General features: G+C 56.4%; 3 protein-coding genes across 3 annotated transcripts; all 3 read left to right on the top strand.

Moving 5' to 3' along the window:
* Window positions 1-1,445: 1,445 nt before the first annotated feature.
* Window positions 1,446-2,813, top strand: KVR01_006202 (uncharacterized protein; the record flags this gene model as incomplete). The annotated part of the gene is made up of 1 exon (XM_044794026.1): window positions 1,446-2,813. The coding sequence occupies one exon, from the start codon at window positions 1,446-1,448 to the stop codon at window positions 2,811-2,813; it is 1,368 nt and encodes a 455-aa protein (XP_044645005.1).
* A 3,387-nt stretch (window positions 2,814-6,200) lies between these two features.
* On the top strand, window positions 6,201-7,050 carry KVR01_005933 (uncharacterized protein; the record flags this gene model as incomplete). Its single annotated transcript, XM_044792830.1, has 2 exons — window positions 6,201-6,847; window positions 6,892-7,050. The coding sequence occupies exons 1-2, from the start codon at window positions 6,323-6,325 to the stop codon at window positions 7,048-7,050; spliced, it is 684 nt and encodes a 227-aa protein (XP_044644736.1). The 5' UTR covers window positions 6,201-6,322.
* Window positions 7,051-7,593: 543 nt separating this feature from the next.
* On the top strand, window positions 7,594-9,402 carry KVR01_005835 (uncharacterized protein; the record flags this gene model as incomplete). Its single annotated transcript, XM_044783776.1, has 7 exons — window positions 7,594-7,681; window positions 7,717-7,970; window positions 8,023-8,153; window positions 8,348-8,669; window positions 8,741-9,067; window positions 9,105-9,245; window positions 9,325-9,402. 7 exons carry the CDS (start codon window positions 7,594-7,596, stop codon window positions 9,400-9,402), a joined length of 1,341 nt encoding a protein of 446 aa, XP_044644638.1.
* Window positions 9,403-14,903: the final 5,501 nt, after the last annotated feature.

The raw sequence follows: 14,903 nt of genomic DNA, 5'->3' as shown, positions 1-14,903 counted from the left end.
TTCAATGCTTGTTCCTTCGATGGGGGAGGACCAGGGTACAGACGCATGCGGAAAGCAAGAGCCATCACCGCCCTTCCTTAGACATCTGTCGAAGCCGAGATGCGCAGGACCGAATACACCTGCTTCCTGCTGGCAGGGTTGCATCGGATGAGCTGCCACCTGCAGCACCAGCGAGGCAAAAGCTTCGTCCGGCCGGGACAAGCAGGCATGACCCATCCAGCCTCAGCCCCAGTCTGGCAGTCTGGCAGTCTGGGCATCAGCCTTATAACACGGCGACACGCGGCATTACCATACCGCATACAAGTCATAGTGACAAGAGCCATAGCCACCATGTTCGATCACAAGTCTAGACCTCCAAGCTCAGCATATCCCTGGCCACGACGCCATCCGCCCAGCACATCCACAAGCTCCTTTCCTGGTCTCTGCCTGTTCGAGCACTGCCGACTAGCCGTCGGTCGGCCTGCGTCATGATTGCACGGATGCACCTCAGCCTCTGTGCTTCCTTGCACCTGCACCTGCACTTCCCTCGATTGGCCTCGCTCTGACACTGTGCGATGGGTTTGTGTTGCTAGCCCTCCCATTGAATTTGCCTAGGAAACTTGTTGGGATGACAGCACGACAGCACAACGAGTGTTCCCTCCTCCCTGCTGGCCACATGTAACCCTAGTCGCCCCTCGTGCTCTCGTTCCGACTTCCTCAGCCTCTTCTCAGACTACAGCCCACCAAGGTAATTCTTTCCTCCTCCTTCTCTCGCCCCCACTTCGCTCAGCACAGCGTCTTTCGTGCCTTCCTAGCATTTTCCGGGCTTTATTCTCCGCTGTTGCTAGTGACGTGCCTCTCCCCTGTCTCCTTCCTCCCCACCTGGGCAGTCTTGGTTTAACCCATACCAAGCATCTCTCGTACCATTCTATTTTTCTCTCCTTCAACAGTCGTGTCCCCGACACTTGGCACTCCTTTGCATTGTTTTCTGCGTCATCAGGTTGGAGCAGTCTGTTGCCCAGGAGCTTGGGTTCAACTCAAAAGGCATCTCAAGCGGCTCGACGCTCGGCGCTCGACCCTCGATGCTGGATCTGGCAACTCTCAGCCACAATTTGCTCGCCACTGCCATTATTTGTATTTCACATTTCTCGCACCGCAAGGAATAATGTGACCGTATTGCGCGATCCTGTTGCCCACCATACTGGCAATCCCTCCTGGCTCGGACAATCTCACACAACCTGCCAAAAGGCGAAGGGGTAATGCGACAAAGCTACACTTGCATCGTGACCGCGTCACTACAAGAACCAGCACACTCTCGATTGTCCAGCCCTTGACTGCAATATCCGTTCTAGAGACGCTGGCGGTCCCGACGAGGCGTTTTTTGCGTATCATCTGGTCGGCCACACGTCAGTCGAATCGGTCGATTTCCTCTTGATTGCTGTCTTGGCCCAGACATCTCCGCCATCATGTCAAGTCGTCGACACTTGAACTTCTTCATCGTCGCATGTCTCTTCACACTCTTCGTCATCTTCCTACGCGTCGATTTGGGGAGCAACAACGTCGCAAAGCAGGTCAAGGGGGACGTCGAGACATGGGTCGAAGGCCTGCGTGATCCAGAAAAGCCGAAAGAGAAACCCAAACCAACCCCGAAATATAAACCGACACCGACCTATACTCCGTCCCCTGTTCGAGACCCATTTCCCCTCCTGGCAACTTCGACGCCGCCTCCTGTCCCACGATGGAACCAAGCCCGAGCGAACCTCCACAAGGATTATGACCTGCCAGTACCACCTCCCCTGCTTATCGGCTTCACGCGCACCTGGCCCATCCTCCTGCAAGCAGTCGTCTCGTATATCACGGCAGGATGGCCACCCGACCAGATCTACGTTGTTGAGAACACCGGCGTTCAAATGGCCAACTTTCGTGACCAGCTGTCCCTCCAAAACCCCTTCTACCTGAATCACACCCAGCTGAAGAAGCTGGGCGTCAACGTCGTCCAGACCCCTGTCCTTCTCAACTTCGCACAGCTCCAGAACTTCTACCTGTCTATGGCCAATACCCACAGCTGGCCCTACTACTTCTGGTCTCATCAGGATGTGCTCACTCTGTCGTTCGAAGAAGGGTTTGAAGGGGTCACCCCACCCTATGACAAACCCGGCTACAAGACCGTGTACGAGCTGGGCTGCCAATGGCTCGATGAGGCGCGCAAGAATGATAGTAGGTGGGCCGTACGATTCTTCGCATACGATCACCTGGCCCTGGTGAATCCAAAGGCGTACGAGGAAGTCGGGGGGTGGGATACGCTCATTCCTTACTATCTGACCGACTGCGATATGCACAGCCGGTTGCTCATGTCGAATCTGAGCATGATCGATAGACATGCAGGAACCGTCACCGATACCAGCACCGCACTGAACGATCTCATCGCTCTTTATCGCGACCCAAACGTTGTCCCCGATTTCACGGACCCCAACCCACCTGCACCGGCCCCAGAGCCAGACACCATATCAAAACGCACGCCAACTCCCAAAAGCACCGAACCCGAAGATCCGAATCTGGCATACTACCACTCTCTCCGCCACGTGTCTGACCGCATGTTCCACTACAAACACGGCGACCGAGGTCGAAACACCTGGCAGCAGGGACAGCACGGCGGGGTGGGGGAGCCGTTCTACTACCCGGCGGCCGGCTTCGCGGAGGCGATCGACGTCCTGACCGAGGCGGGGCGGGAGGTGTTCCGCCGAAAGTGGGGGCACCGGGACTGCGACCTGATTTCGGGCGCGGGCCTTCGGCCGGGCGACGCATGGCTCGTCGAGAAAGATTGGTCGGACTAGGTCCCCGGCCTGCGCCGGTCTAGGTGGAGCCCGGAGTGGAGCGCGGTCCTGGGGTCCTACGCGCACGGCGGTTATGGTGACGGCCACGGCTAGGGGCTTTTCTTGGTGGGGGTGGCCTTGGTAGTCTTGTTTGGCCGGGCAGCCGTCCTGCGGCTGTGGCTGTGTCTGAGGCGGCACGGGCGCCGCATGCTGTTTGTGTTGTGGCGTTGGGGGGGCGTTCATGTGCGGGCCCGGCCCTGGGACGGGTCTCTTGCTGTGCGAGCGGGGATTCGTGCGGTGACTTGCTGGTTGGTCCGTTTATTAGGTAGTTAGTAGTAGCAGTAGTTTGTTTGAGTGGTTCCGCGTCGCAATTTGTTGGGTTTATGTGCCTACCTGAGTAAGTAGGTACAAGCAAGCATGCCCGAGATACCATTTTCAATAGAAGCGTATGAGCGTTGTTCCGGAGTCTACACTGACCGAGGGCCCGGAGCTGTTTATGCTTGTTTGGAGGGGGGGGGGCATTCGTAGGGCGTTGATGGATGTAGCTGGGGGAGGACTTGACGGCATGGGGAATAAATGGGAATGCCTGGGCATCGTGTCCTGGGTTGAGTTTCATCGGGCAGCAGGCTTGACTGCGAAGTGAGCGGATGTTGTGGGTTTCGTGGACATGGGTGCGGGTTTTGTTGGCTCGGCTCGGACGGTCTCGGTTGGGCAGATCTGTCTGGACTCAAGTTGAAGGAATGGGAGGGGGCCAGGTCACGTCGCAACTTGTGTGTGTCTACTCAGGAACTCAAGCATCCCATGGGCGGCGATCCAAGCGATCCCAACGTCGACCATCATGGATTTCTCGGTAACTCGGAATTATTACTCAGGCCGCTGGTGTTACGTCCCCGGCACCACCCGCATCACGGACTACCAGGGCTGGCCCCTCGCTCAGCTGCAGACGAACAACAAGTACGTTGCAGATTCCACGTTAAACCAATTATGTTGGTGGGGATCTGATTTGTTGATCCGTTTGCCAGGAGCTGTGGAACTCCTTTCTGTAAGGCCTTTTTTATTTTGGTGATGTTGGGATCGCGGGCTGGTGGGGGTTGCCATGTGGTGCCTGTGGTAGTAATTGTTTGTTTGTCAGGTGCCAGCTCAGACTTGGAGCCCCTTGAAAGGAGCTTTGGCCCTCGGACTGGATGGGTGATGTGAATGTGTAGCCTGGGTAGCATGCTGTCTGCTCACATCAGGAGCATGTCATGAAATTACTTTGGCAGCTTTTGGCTTTGGAACTTGATGTGTGACTTGATCATATTGTAGGTCGGGTCTGAGTCTGTCTACAAGAGTGCTCACCTTTCCGCACACAAGTATCAATCTGTAGTTGTCGTCGTGAAAGCCTTGATGTGCTCGTGAGCCTCGCTTAGAGCTCTCTTCCGTTTGGTCTTTTGGTAAAAGCATCCGGGCAGTGTCTTCATCAGTCTCCAGGGCTTGCTATCTACTTGATTAGGTAGATTGATAGCAGCCCAGTACCCTTTAGCGGATATCTCCAGGTTCTTATGGTTATTTTTGACGTGGCTCTTTGTTTGTTTGTATGACATACACTATGCCTGACTACCTAGGTACAAAACTGCCGCGATCCGAAGCTTGCCTACTTGTGAAGGGCTGTCTTATAGGAACCATGGAGGTTGTTTAATGGGAGGTCTTTGCGAAGTTGTTTGTTTGCGTTAAACGGCCAGGCCTTCGATTTCGACCTTGCTGACGACGCCAATGCCGCCCCTGTAGGCTTCGCTGGCAACGGATTGGTTGACTGCTTCATGCCAAGGCACACTGCACCAGAGCACTTGCTAGACATCGCGATCTGTGGTCTGATTGTCTTTATTGAGGTTGTCCTATTGAAGATGGCATTGTCTGGGTTGGGGGTGCGGGTGGGGGCAGACACTGCAACCGAATATAAAACACCTGGGCACCCACCTCCACACTTGTGCACAGCTCGTCGTGAACATCAACAAGCCACCAGCCATATGTATTAGGGGTCAATCACTGTCCTGCAGCTTTCAGCATCTTCTTCCCCTTCACAAACGCCAGCTTTCAGATGGAGATTCTGTTTTCTTTTCCTGGTCCACCTGATACCACCCATGACAGACACTAGAGCTTGGTCGAACTACTCAGCCGCGCGGCTGAACGCAAGGCTCCAGCGCCTTGCCTATCTATACCTAGGTACAGATCTCAGCCGGGCTTCGTCCTCCCCCCAGCTGAAAACCCCCAAGCCGGAGAAAACCACCAAATACGTTTTCGCAACTCCCTCCGTTGAAAACTTTGACGCTCTTGCAAACTCTTCTTCTTGGAAACCTTCAAAACCACCTCTTTCGACGCTGATCACAACTCACTACCACCCAACTGATTCCCTTCGTTTCCCATCTCTCTCTCTCCATCTCTCTCTCCATCTCTCTCTCTCCATCTCTCTCTCTCCATCTCTCTCTCTCTCTCTCTCTATCTCTTTCGCGATATCTCTCTCTCTTTCGCAGACCTCGACAGCAACTCCTCAAGCTGTTGGGGATACACCTCGCCGTCTGCTTCGACAGACGTTGCATGAGAACCTACTTTCAGCACCCACTGACGACCTCGCCCGCTGGCTTCTCTCAGACCAGAAGCGAGACGCGATCTCCTGATAGGTAAGCAGCAAGATTCATTTCCTCTAGAGCCCATCGCAAATGTCCTCACACTCAATCCTCACACTCAATCCTCACACTCAATCCTCACACTCAATCCTCACACTCAATCCTCACACTCAATCCTCACACTCAATCCTCACACTCAATCCTCGCCCTCGATCCTCACCCTTAAGCCTCACCCTCAAGCCTCACATTGGAAACCCAATCCTCACACTGAATGCCCAAGACTCACACTCAATTCCCAAGACTGACGCTCAATTCCCAACCTGCTTTCAGCACCCATTGACGACCTCGCCCGCTGGTTTCCCTCGTACTAGAAGTGAGACGCGATCTCTTGACAGGTAAGCGAGATTCATTCCCTCATCGCAAATATCCTCACTCAAGACTCTCACTCGAGACTCACTCAATCCTCAGACTCAAGCCTCACACTTAAGCCTCACACTCATTCTTCACACTGAAAACTTAATCTTCACACTGAAAACCTAATCCTCACACTCAAAACCCCACTCCTCACACTCAATGCCCAAGACCCACGCTCAAGTCCCAAGGCTCACACTGAGTGCCCACAGCAGTCTCTTGTCTATCACTGCCACCGGTGCAGTCAAGACTGTCTTGAACCAGGTTGGAAAACCCATGCCTGTCGGCTACACTGAGTGCCCACTCCAGTCTCTTGTCTATCACTGCCACCGGTGCAGTCAGGACTGTCTTGAACCAGGTTGGAAAGCCCGTGCCTGTCGGCTACACTGAGTGCCCACTCCAGTCTCTTGTCTATCACCGCCACCGGTGCAGTCAGGGCCGTCTTGAAACAGGTTGGAAAACCCATGCCTGTTGGTTACACTGTCTAGACGGTTGTCACACAGAACGAAGACAAACATGTCGGAGGCCGTGGTCAAGGACGAAGCCTACGCAACCCTGGACCAGCTGGCCCACAGGGGCCAATGCAGAGGAATCTCGGACCGAGCGGACGTCCTGACCGCCCTCATGGAGGACCAGGTGACAAAGCTCTTCACAAGGGCGACCCCCTGGCCAGAGGAGACAGAGATCGGCGCGCTGAGGGCGTCCGAGAAGGGCATCGAGTCGCTCTTCTTCATCATGCACCTCCTCCTCTGCGTCGCGGCCGAGCACCCCGAGCACGTCGCCAAGGCCAACGCCACGATCAGGGACCTCCAGGCCGCTCGGGCTGTGCCGCCGGGACACTTACTCTCCCCGACGGACACGTTCGTCGCCCGCAGCCAGGAGCGCCAGGAGCTGGGCTACCCCCCGTACACCCACGTCGGCAGGCAGAGCAACGTCACCTCTGGCGGCTTTGACGGTGTTGGAAGGGCTGGCACCGTGGCCGGCACCGTGGCCGGCACCGTGGCCGGCATCGACGGCGGGCAGAGCAAACCGCGCCTTCATGTTCATGGAGCTCTTCCTCGCGCCCGGAGCAGAGCCGGCACCAGCCTCTCAGCCGGGACGAGGTCCTGGAAATGCGCCTCGCCGCCGACCACAAGTCCTCGCTGCCGGAGTCGGACCTCCTGCAGCCCATGCCTGGCCTGCCGGACTGGGCAGAGCACGGATACAACATGCTGCTCGCGCAAGACGGGCCGTACCAGCCGTGATTTCACACTCGGAGTCGCGTAGTCATGGTGACACCGGGCCATGCCAACGCCACTTCAGATTCTCCCTCTGCAGTGTGGTAGAAAGCTGCCGGGCTGCAATCACTCCTGCCAGCAGCCACAGCATGGAGACTCCGAGTGTGGCCCATGCAACCAGCGGTGTGGTGTATGCTGCCCACACAGGCAGTGTACAATGCCTTGTTCTGCAAGGTGGGGGGGGGGGGGGTCCACGAGTTTCCGTGTGATGTTCTCGTTTTCTTTTCGGCCTCTTCGACTTGGGGCAGGTCTCTCGTGCGGCGAGGCTGCCACGGCGGAGCCTGGCAGAAGTTGAATGCTGGGCCTTGAGCGTTTACCACTGTATGAAGGCGCCATGTACGTCCTTGGGAGCCGCTTGGAACCCAGCAGACATCCCGGTCCAGTCCCCCGCCGCCACCCGCAGGGACTTGCATCTGGGCCCTATGGACATTCAGCTATTCCCGCCCCGGCGTCGAGGAGGAGGAGGAGCCCCGCCGCGCCGAGGTCAACCTCTTTCGGTCTGCCTCCGGAATGAGAGCCGGTTGGAACCGAGTCGCCATCCTGGTGCGGTCCCCCACCGCTATACCCACCGGCACCCGCTGCCTGGTCCTGCAAGAGTGTAAGCCACACGAGGTGGCGGGCATCTACCCGCAGGGACTTGCATCTGGGACCTATGGACATTCAGCTATTCCCTCTCCGGCGTCGAGGAGGAGGAGCCCCACCGCGCCGAGGTCAACCTCTTCCGGTCTGCCTCTGGAATGGGGAACCCAGCAGATATCCCGGTCCAGTCCCCCGCCGCCATGCCCACCGGCACCCACTGCCTGGTCCTGGAGCAGTGCAAGCCACACGAGGTGGCAGGGATTCACCGCGCCCTCGGGCTGGGCTACTCGCAGCACCAGCGGGACCAGGTCGAGGCCATGTGGCTGGACGGCCTGCGCCCTCGGGCTGGGCTTCTCGCAGCACCAGCGGGACCAAGTCGAAGCCATGTGGCTGGACGGCCAGGCCCGCGACGGGAACGGCGACCCGGTCCACGGGCGCCTGCACATATGGTACACGAGCATCCGCGCGGCGCAGGAGGCAAAGATGCGCTGGTACGCCCCTCGAGGGCTCATCTGCGCGGAGGCCCGCTTCTGGTTGGCCACCATTGGCCTGCCTTGTTCTGAGAAGATAAATTTGTTGTAAGATAAAGGGAATTTGTATCAAAAAGAAACATATTCATGGAGGAAGTGTGGATCAGATCACAAATACTTTTGGGAGATGTGGCCCTGCTCGGACGCGCCGCCAGCATCCGCGCGGCCCAGGAGGCGAAGATGCGCTGGCCCCCACTGGAATACGAGTGGGACCCCTGCTCCAACTCCCCGCCGTCGCTGATACTGAGCCTCGAGGAGATACAGGCCGGCGAGGTCGCCATGTTCAAACACAGCCACCCGTTCGTCAACCTTATCGAGGTCAACCAGGACACCATCTTCGAGGTCAACCAGGACACCATCTTCAACGCCGTCATGAACGGCCTCGTCGACACGACGCGCGTGTACTGGCGGCCAGGATGCGCTGGTCCCCCCTGGAGTACGGGTGGGACCCGTGCTCCGACTCCCCGCCATCGTCCGGTGCGGACATGCCACCTACTGTGGCCGGACGCGGCCTTGCGACCGCGGCGCCCACCGTTGCCCCTCCGAAGACTGCTGTGAAGAGTGTCGCCACCGCCAACGCCCTTTGGAAGACTGCTGAGAAGGCTCTGACCACCGCCGTTGCCCTTCCGAAGACTGCTGTGAAGGGTGTGGCCACCGGAAGCACCCTCCCTCAGACTGCTGTGAAGGGTGTCGCCACCGGCAGCACCCTCACCCTCATGCTGCGACTCGAGGAGATCCAGGCCGGCGAGGTCGCCATCTTTCAGCACAGCTACCCCTTTGTGAACCTCATCGAGGGTGTCAACCGGTCAGGTTCACTTCGCGACTGGCTGGTTCACGGCAGCGCCATTTCTATTCATGGCCTGTCCGCCCCTCGAGTACGAGTGGGACCCGTGCTCGGACTCGCCGTCGTAGCTGAAGCTGCGACTCGAGGAGATGCAGGCCGGCGAGGTCGCCGTCTTCAAGCACAGCTACCCCTTTGTGAACCTGATCGACGGTCTCAACCGGTCAGGTTCACTTCGCGACTGGTTCACGGCAGCGCCATTTCTATTCATGGTCTGTCCGCCGGCCTCTTCGAGCAGCCATGGGGTGCCATGGAGGTTCGACAATTTCGGTTTGATTGGCCTCTGTTCAGGTCTCTCCCATCGAGGAGGCCTGGCTGGTCGACTGTGGCCCTGATTCACCACTCAGCCTCGATTTCTCGGGCACCTGATGGCATCATTGTTGGGGTTCCAACAAAGATCACATCATTATCCATCGTGTTGCCCGGCCTGGCTGGACCACACACCCTCATGTCGCCGTAGGCCGAATAGCCTCCCGCCATCATCTGCCCTGGATGCTGTGTGGCCTGATTCACCACTCAGCCTCAATTTCTCGGGCACCTGGTGGCATCATTGTTGGGACTCCAACAAAGATCACATCAGTATCCCTCGACGTTCCCGGCATGGCTGAGCCATACCCCCCCATGTCGCCGTCCCGGTAGGCCGAGTCACCCCGGCATCACCCGCCGTGGCTGCTCGACTGTGGCTGATTCACTCCTCGGCCTCAGTTTCTCGGGCACACAATGGCGGTTTTCTTGGGCCCCTGACTTCTCTCCAGCATCGTCTGCCCGGCATGGCTGAGCCCACTTCCCCATGTCGCCGCAGGCCGATGAGCAGCAGTCAGCGTCTGTCTGCCCTGGCTGCTCGGTTGTGGTGGTGACCTGATTCACCACTCAGCCCCAGTTCCTTGGGAATCCAATAGCGACATTCTAGGGGCCCTGGGTTCTTTCCCTTCCAACAAAGATCCCATCACTATCCCTCATGTCGCCCGGCATGGCTGAGCCACACGCCCCCATGTGGCCGCCGCAGGCCGATGAGCAGCAGTCAGCCTTACAAGACAACTCCATTCCCAGGATCTCAGGGACCCTCTGCCGAGGATTGTACAAAGGTTCACTCGATCCTTGTGCAGTCAGCCTTACAAGACAACTCCATTCCCAGGATCTCAGGGACCCTCTGCCGAGGATTGTACAAAGGTCCACTCGATCCTTGTCCAGGAGGGTTGCCCTGGCTGCTGGGCTGTGGCATGATTCGCCGCTCGGCCTCAGTTTCCCGGGCGCATAGGAGCCGCCATTCTCAGGGCCCTAAGTTGTTCTCACTCCAAGAGGGATCTCAACCACTATCCCTCACTTTTGCCCTGGCTGGCCGAGTCACCACCCGGCATCATCTGCCCCGGCTGGCTCGACTGCGGCTTGATTCACCACTCAGCCTCAGTCTGGGGGGGGGGGGGGAAAGGGAGCAAGCAACAAGCTTGGGGCCCCTGATTTTTCCTCCCTCCAACAGAGATCACATCACTATCCCTCATTCTCCCTGGCCTGGCTGAGCTATACTCCCCCATGTGGCCGTAGGTCGACTGTGGGCTGATTCACCACTCAGCCTCACTTTCCTGGGGACATGGGAGCAAGCAACAATCTCGGGGCCCCTGATTTCTCCTCCCTCCAACAAAGATCACACCACTACCCCTCATTCTCCCCTGGCTGGCTGAGCCGCACTCTCCCACGTCGCCACAGGCCGATGAGCAGCAGTCAGTCTGCTTGGGCACAGAGGTGCTCCACAACAGCGGCTGGGGGAACGGGGGAGACTGGGTGGAGCAGGATTTGGGGGTTTTCTTGTTCAGCCAGGACGTGGAAGCTGCTGTTGGAGGGATCGCGGGCCGACCTGGAGAGGATGAGCGGGGAGAAGCACGGTGCCTGGGTCGCTCTGGTCAGCAGTAGGCAATGCTCGCCTCGACGTACCGTTGTCAGGGTCCCCAGAGTTACTTTCGACCGTCTTCGTGGGTTGAGTGTGGCCTTTGGCAAGAAGAGACTGCCTGGAGAGGTTGTGAGTCGCCTGGAGGGGGTGGGGGAGGGATAAATAGAAAAAAGGGGTCGCAGCGAAAAGCTTCTTATAACACTGTATCAAATAAATGTGATTCTAATACGAAAGGGACAACTGGTATGCCAATGAAACCTATCCTTCAACGCCTCTCGGTATGGTACAGTCCAAAAAGCAAGTAGCAGGCACGCAGTACGCTATTTAGAAGTTGAGGCCGGGCTGTGGCCCCAGAGCGTCCGAAAGTCCTGCCAGGTATAAAGCTGATAACCATAGTAAAGAAAATACACAAGACGGGCGGGCTGTCGCTCAAAGCTCGTCATGGATGTGCTTGACGGGCGTGTGGCCCTGCAGGGGCGTCTCGTGGATCTCCTCCCCGGCGCCCATGGGGGCCTGCTCCACGCCTTCGTGCTGCCACGGGTGGTCAGTGTCGACGGGCTCCGTGCCGTGGCGCCCGTTCTCCCTGACGAACTTGACCATGTCGCTGTGGGTGCGCGGGCCCTCGTACGAGATGGGGTTCGCCTTGTCGTCGGCGCGGTAGAGGCGCACCCAGGGGACGTAGGGGACGTCCTCGGGCAGGTCGTTCTTCATGATGTCCATCTTGGCGATGACGACGTGGGAGCTGCCCACGCCGCCGCCGTAGGTCTTGGCCAGGGCCTCGTACACGGGGCCCAGCGCCTTGCAGTAGGGGCAGTCCTCGCGGAAGTAGTACAGCAGCACGTCGCGGGTGCCGTCGAGCACGATGTTGTCGAAGCTGTCGGCCACGACGGTGGTCACGGGCCCCTTCTGCTCGGGGATCGGCTCCGACTTGACGACGGGCTTGAGGCGGCCCGCGAGGAAGTCGTCGGCGAAGCGGCCGATGCTGCCCGCCGACAGGGCCTTGGTGCTGCCCTGCGTGGAGAAGGGGTGCTTGGCGCGTGTCGTGCCGTCGTAGATGGCGAAGGCGGGGAAGTCCTTCTCGGCGCCGTTCTCGAGGTGCAGGTACCCCGCGAAGCCGGCAAAGTCGGGCGTCTCGGCCGTGGCGAAGGTCAGCTTCCCCTTGAGCTTCTTGGCCAGCGGGCGCAGCTCGTCCATGACGGCGCGGCGGTCGTCGTCGGTGCGCGAGAAGATGAAGGCGGTGGGGCCGTTGGCGCCCGAGACGTAGCTGCGCCAGGTGCTGTAGCCGAGCTCGCCGATCAGCGGGGTGTAGGTGGTCTTGGCGAAGGTCTTGATGGCCTCGATGTCCTCGATGTCGCCCTTGTAGACCTCCTTGCCCTCGCCGTTGGGCTCGTACATGACGATGGAGGGGAAGCTGACGCCTGCGGCGTGGGCGGCGGCGGGGTCGAAGGTCATGCCGATGGGGAAGTCCTCGTGGAGCTTCTCGGCGGCCGCCAGGAGTGCGCCCTTGGCGACCTCGCTGGACCTGTCGAAGTAGCCGATCAAGACAATCTCCTCCTTCTCCTTCTCCAGGAATGCGTCATGAATCGCCTTGGTGGTGAGGGTGTTGACGGTGGCGAGCACTTGCTTCTTGACGAAATCAACAATTCTGAGTCTGGTCAGCCAGCTATTCTCAGTGGGTCATGTTCATATGGACTGCTGTCGTTTCTTACGCAGATGACCTCCTAGGGCCTTCATATTCGTGATACAGCTCACGGCCCTCCTTGAAGATCTTGAGGGTGGGGAATGCCCTGATCATGTAGTCCTGGCAGAAGGTGGAAAACCTCTGGCAGTCGATCTTGGCGAGCTTGACGTTGATGTTCTGGTCCCTCAAGGTCTTGGCAGCAGCCTCATACTTGGGAGCAAAAGTCTGGCAGTGCCGACTGTAGCAGTGGGTTAGCATGAGAGAGACTACGGCAGCTGAGGACAACAGCTTCTCAGGGAGAGGCTCACCACCAGGGCTAGATATCAGGACGTCAGCAGGTGCTCATCGTAAGAGGCAGGGGTCCCCATTAGGAGGGAGAGGGAGACTTGGGGCGGGCACGTACCGCATAGAATTCGGCCATGACCACCTCGTTCTCCTTGATGAAGGTCCTGAAGGTGGTTGGCTGCAGCTCGACGGCCGACTCGGTCGCAGGGTCCTCGGCAAGGGCTGATGCGGCAAACCCGAGCAAGCCGAGGGCGAGGGTTGTGAAGAGCCTCATGGTCACGGGGGTGGATGTGGATGTGCGTCGTACAGACGGTGGAGATTGTTATGGGGGTATGGAGATGTGCAGACAACGACAACGAGCTATAAGAGAAAGAAAGGAACGACAACGAACGGTCAGAATGGGGGTGCTAGCACGACACGTGCAGCCGCGAGAAGTGAAGTGAAGTCCAGTCGAGGCAAAAGTCAGGGTCAAAGAGGGAGTGAATGTGAAGGTGAAGCGTGATTAGATAAGGAAACAAATAGCCTTTGAAGGATCGAGGACCAGGTCGGGGTCGCGGCGGGCGGGCGTGGACGAGATTTCCTCTGGGGTCGGTCGCTCAGGAGGGATGAGACGTGGCCAATTTCCCGTTTCGGCCCCAATCTACGTACGGCGGGCGCTCCGTCGGTACGTACCTCAGCACGCTTGCGCAGCCTCCGTTTCAAACCTCGCACCCTAACCCTCAACTGACCCTTGATGCAGACAGAGTTCTGAGTGACTGTCCAAGAAATTGGATCCAGGACGGGCACATACAAGTTACCACATAAAAACTCCATGTCAAATGCATGCATATGGCCCACAAAGCGGTCGGCGTTGGCAGGCCGAAGCGCGGTCAAAGGTCGCCGACACGCCCATGAGGGGGTCCCCTAGACCCCACTATGGTGGCCAACGGGCGCGGCTAAAACCCCCGTGCCTCCGTACCTGCCTCATCCAGGGTCCCGAGGTCGAAGGCGAACGAAAATAGCATGTCGACCCCCACACAGCCACGACCCGCTGACATAATCGCTCTCCTGGTTGATCAACGTCGCTCGCTCTGCGCAGAGCGACTCACTTATCAACGCCAAGCCGCCTCAAGTGCTATGCTATGCTCTTCCAGCCGACAAGCAACATAGGCGTTCAGTGTTCCTGAAATCGCGGTTGCTTGGATATTACTGCGTAGGAAAAACAACCATCGTATCATTTGTGCTGTCCGACTACAATTCGCCATGTCGCAATGTTTAAGCATATTAACGAGTTATCCTTGAGCGGAGCGGAAGGGCAATGAGGAGCTACTTAGATAAGTTTTCTCTACTCTTACTGCGAGACCCGATAAAATGTTTCTCATATAGCCGTTCTTCTAAATCTGATTCTCATATGAGGGTTAGTCAATAAGTGTACTATTTGAAGTACTGTACTACCCGGGAAGAGAATCATAAGGAAGTAAGTCTCGCCTCAACTGCTAGCTCGCGCTCCAGGCTAACTCCTCGCTGTGCTAACTCACCTAGGTAGACATTCCCTAAGTCTTCAACTAAACTATATAGTTTCGCTTCTATTCTATATATATCTAAGGATATATATAACGTTTTTATATAAAAATAAGTATTTAAAACTTAATATTTAAAAAGAATATAATATTAATATTAATAATAATATAATAAATACTTATAACTTTAACTTTATAATATATAAATAAAGTTAAAAAGTATTATTTTAATAATAATATTAATTATAAATAAAAATATCTTATAAACTAATTATTATAAAGAAGTTATATAATAAAATTAAGTTTTAAAATAATCGTTATATAAATAAATTATATTAAAAGAAACTTAATTAAAGATTATCCTTTTAAATATATATATATATATATATATCTTATAATTAAACCTTTATAAAATAAACTTATAAGGTCTAATATTATAACTTTTATTTAAATATATAACTACTAACTTTAAAAAGAATAAAATAAAAAAAGATTTATAATATACCACCCCTAAGATTTT

This window comes from Diaporthe batatas, assembly GCF_019321695.1.
Source record: "Diaporthe batatas strain CRI 302-4 chromosome Unknown Contig00006, whole genome shotgun sequence".
In the NCBI taxonomy this organism is placed as follows: Eukaryota; Fungi; Ascomycota; class Sordariomycetes; order Diaporthales; family Diaporthaceae; genus Diaporthe; species Diaporthe batatas.
This window is presented reverse-complemented; position numbering and strand designations above follow the sequence as displayed.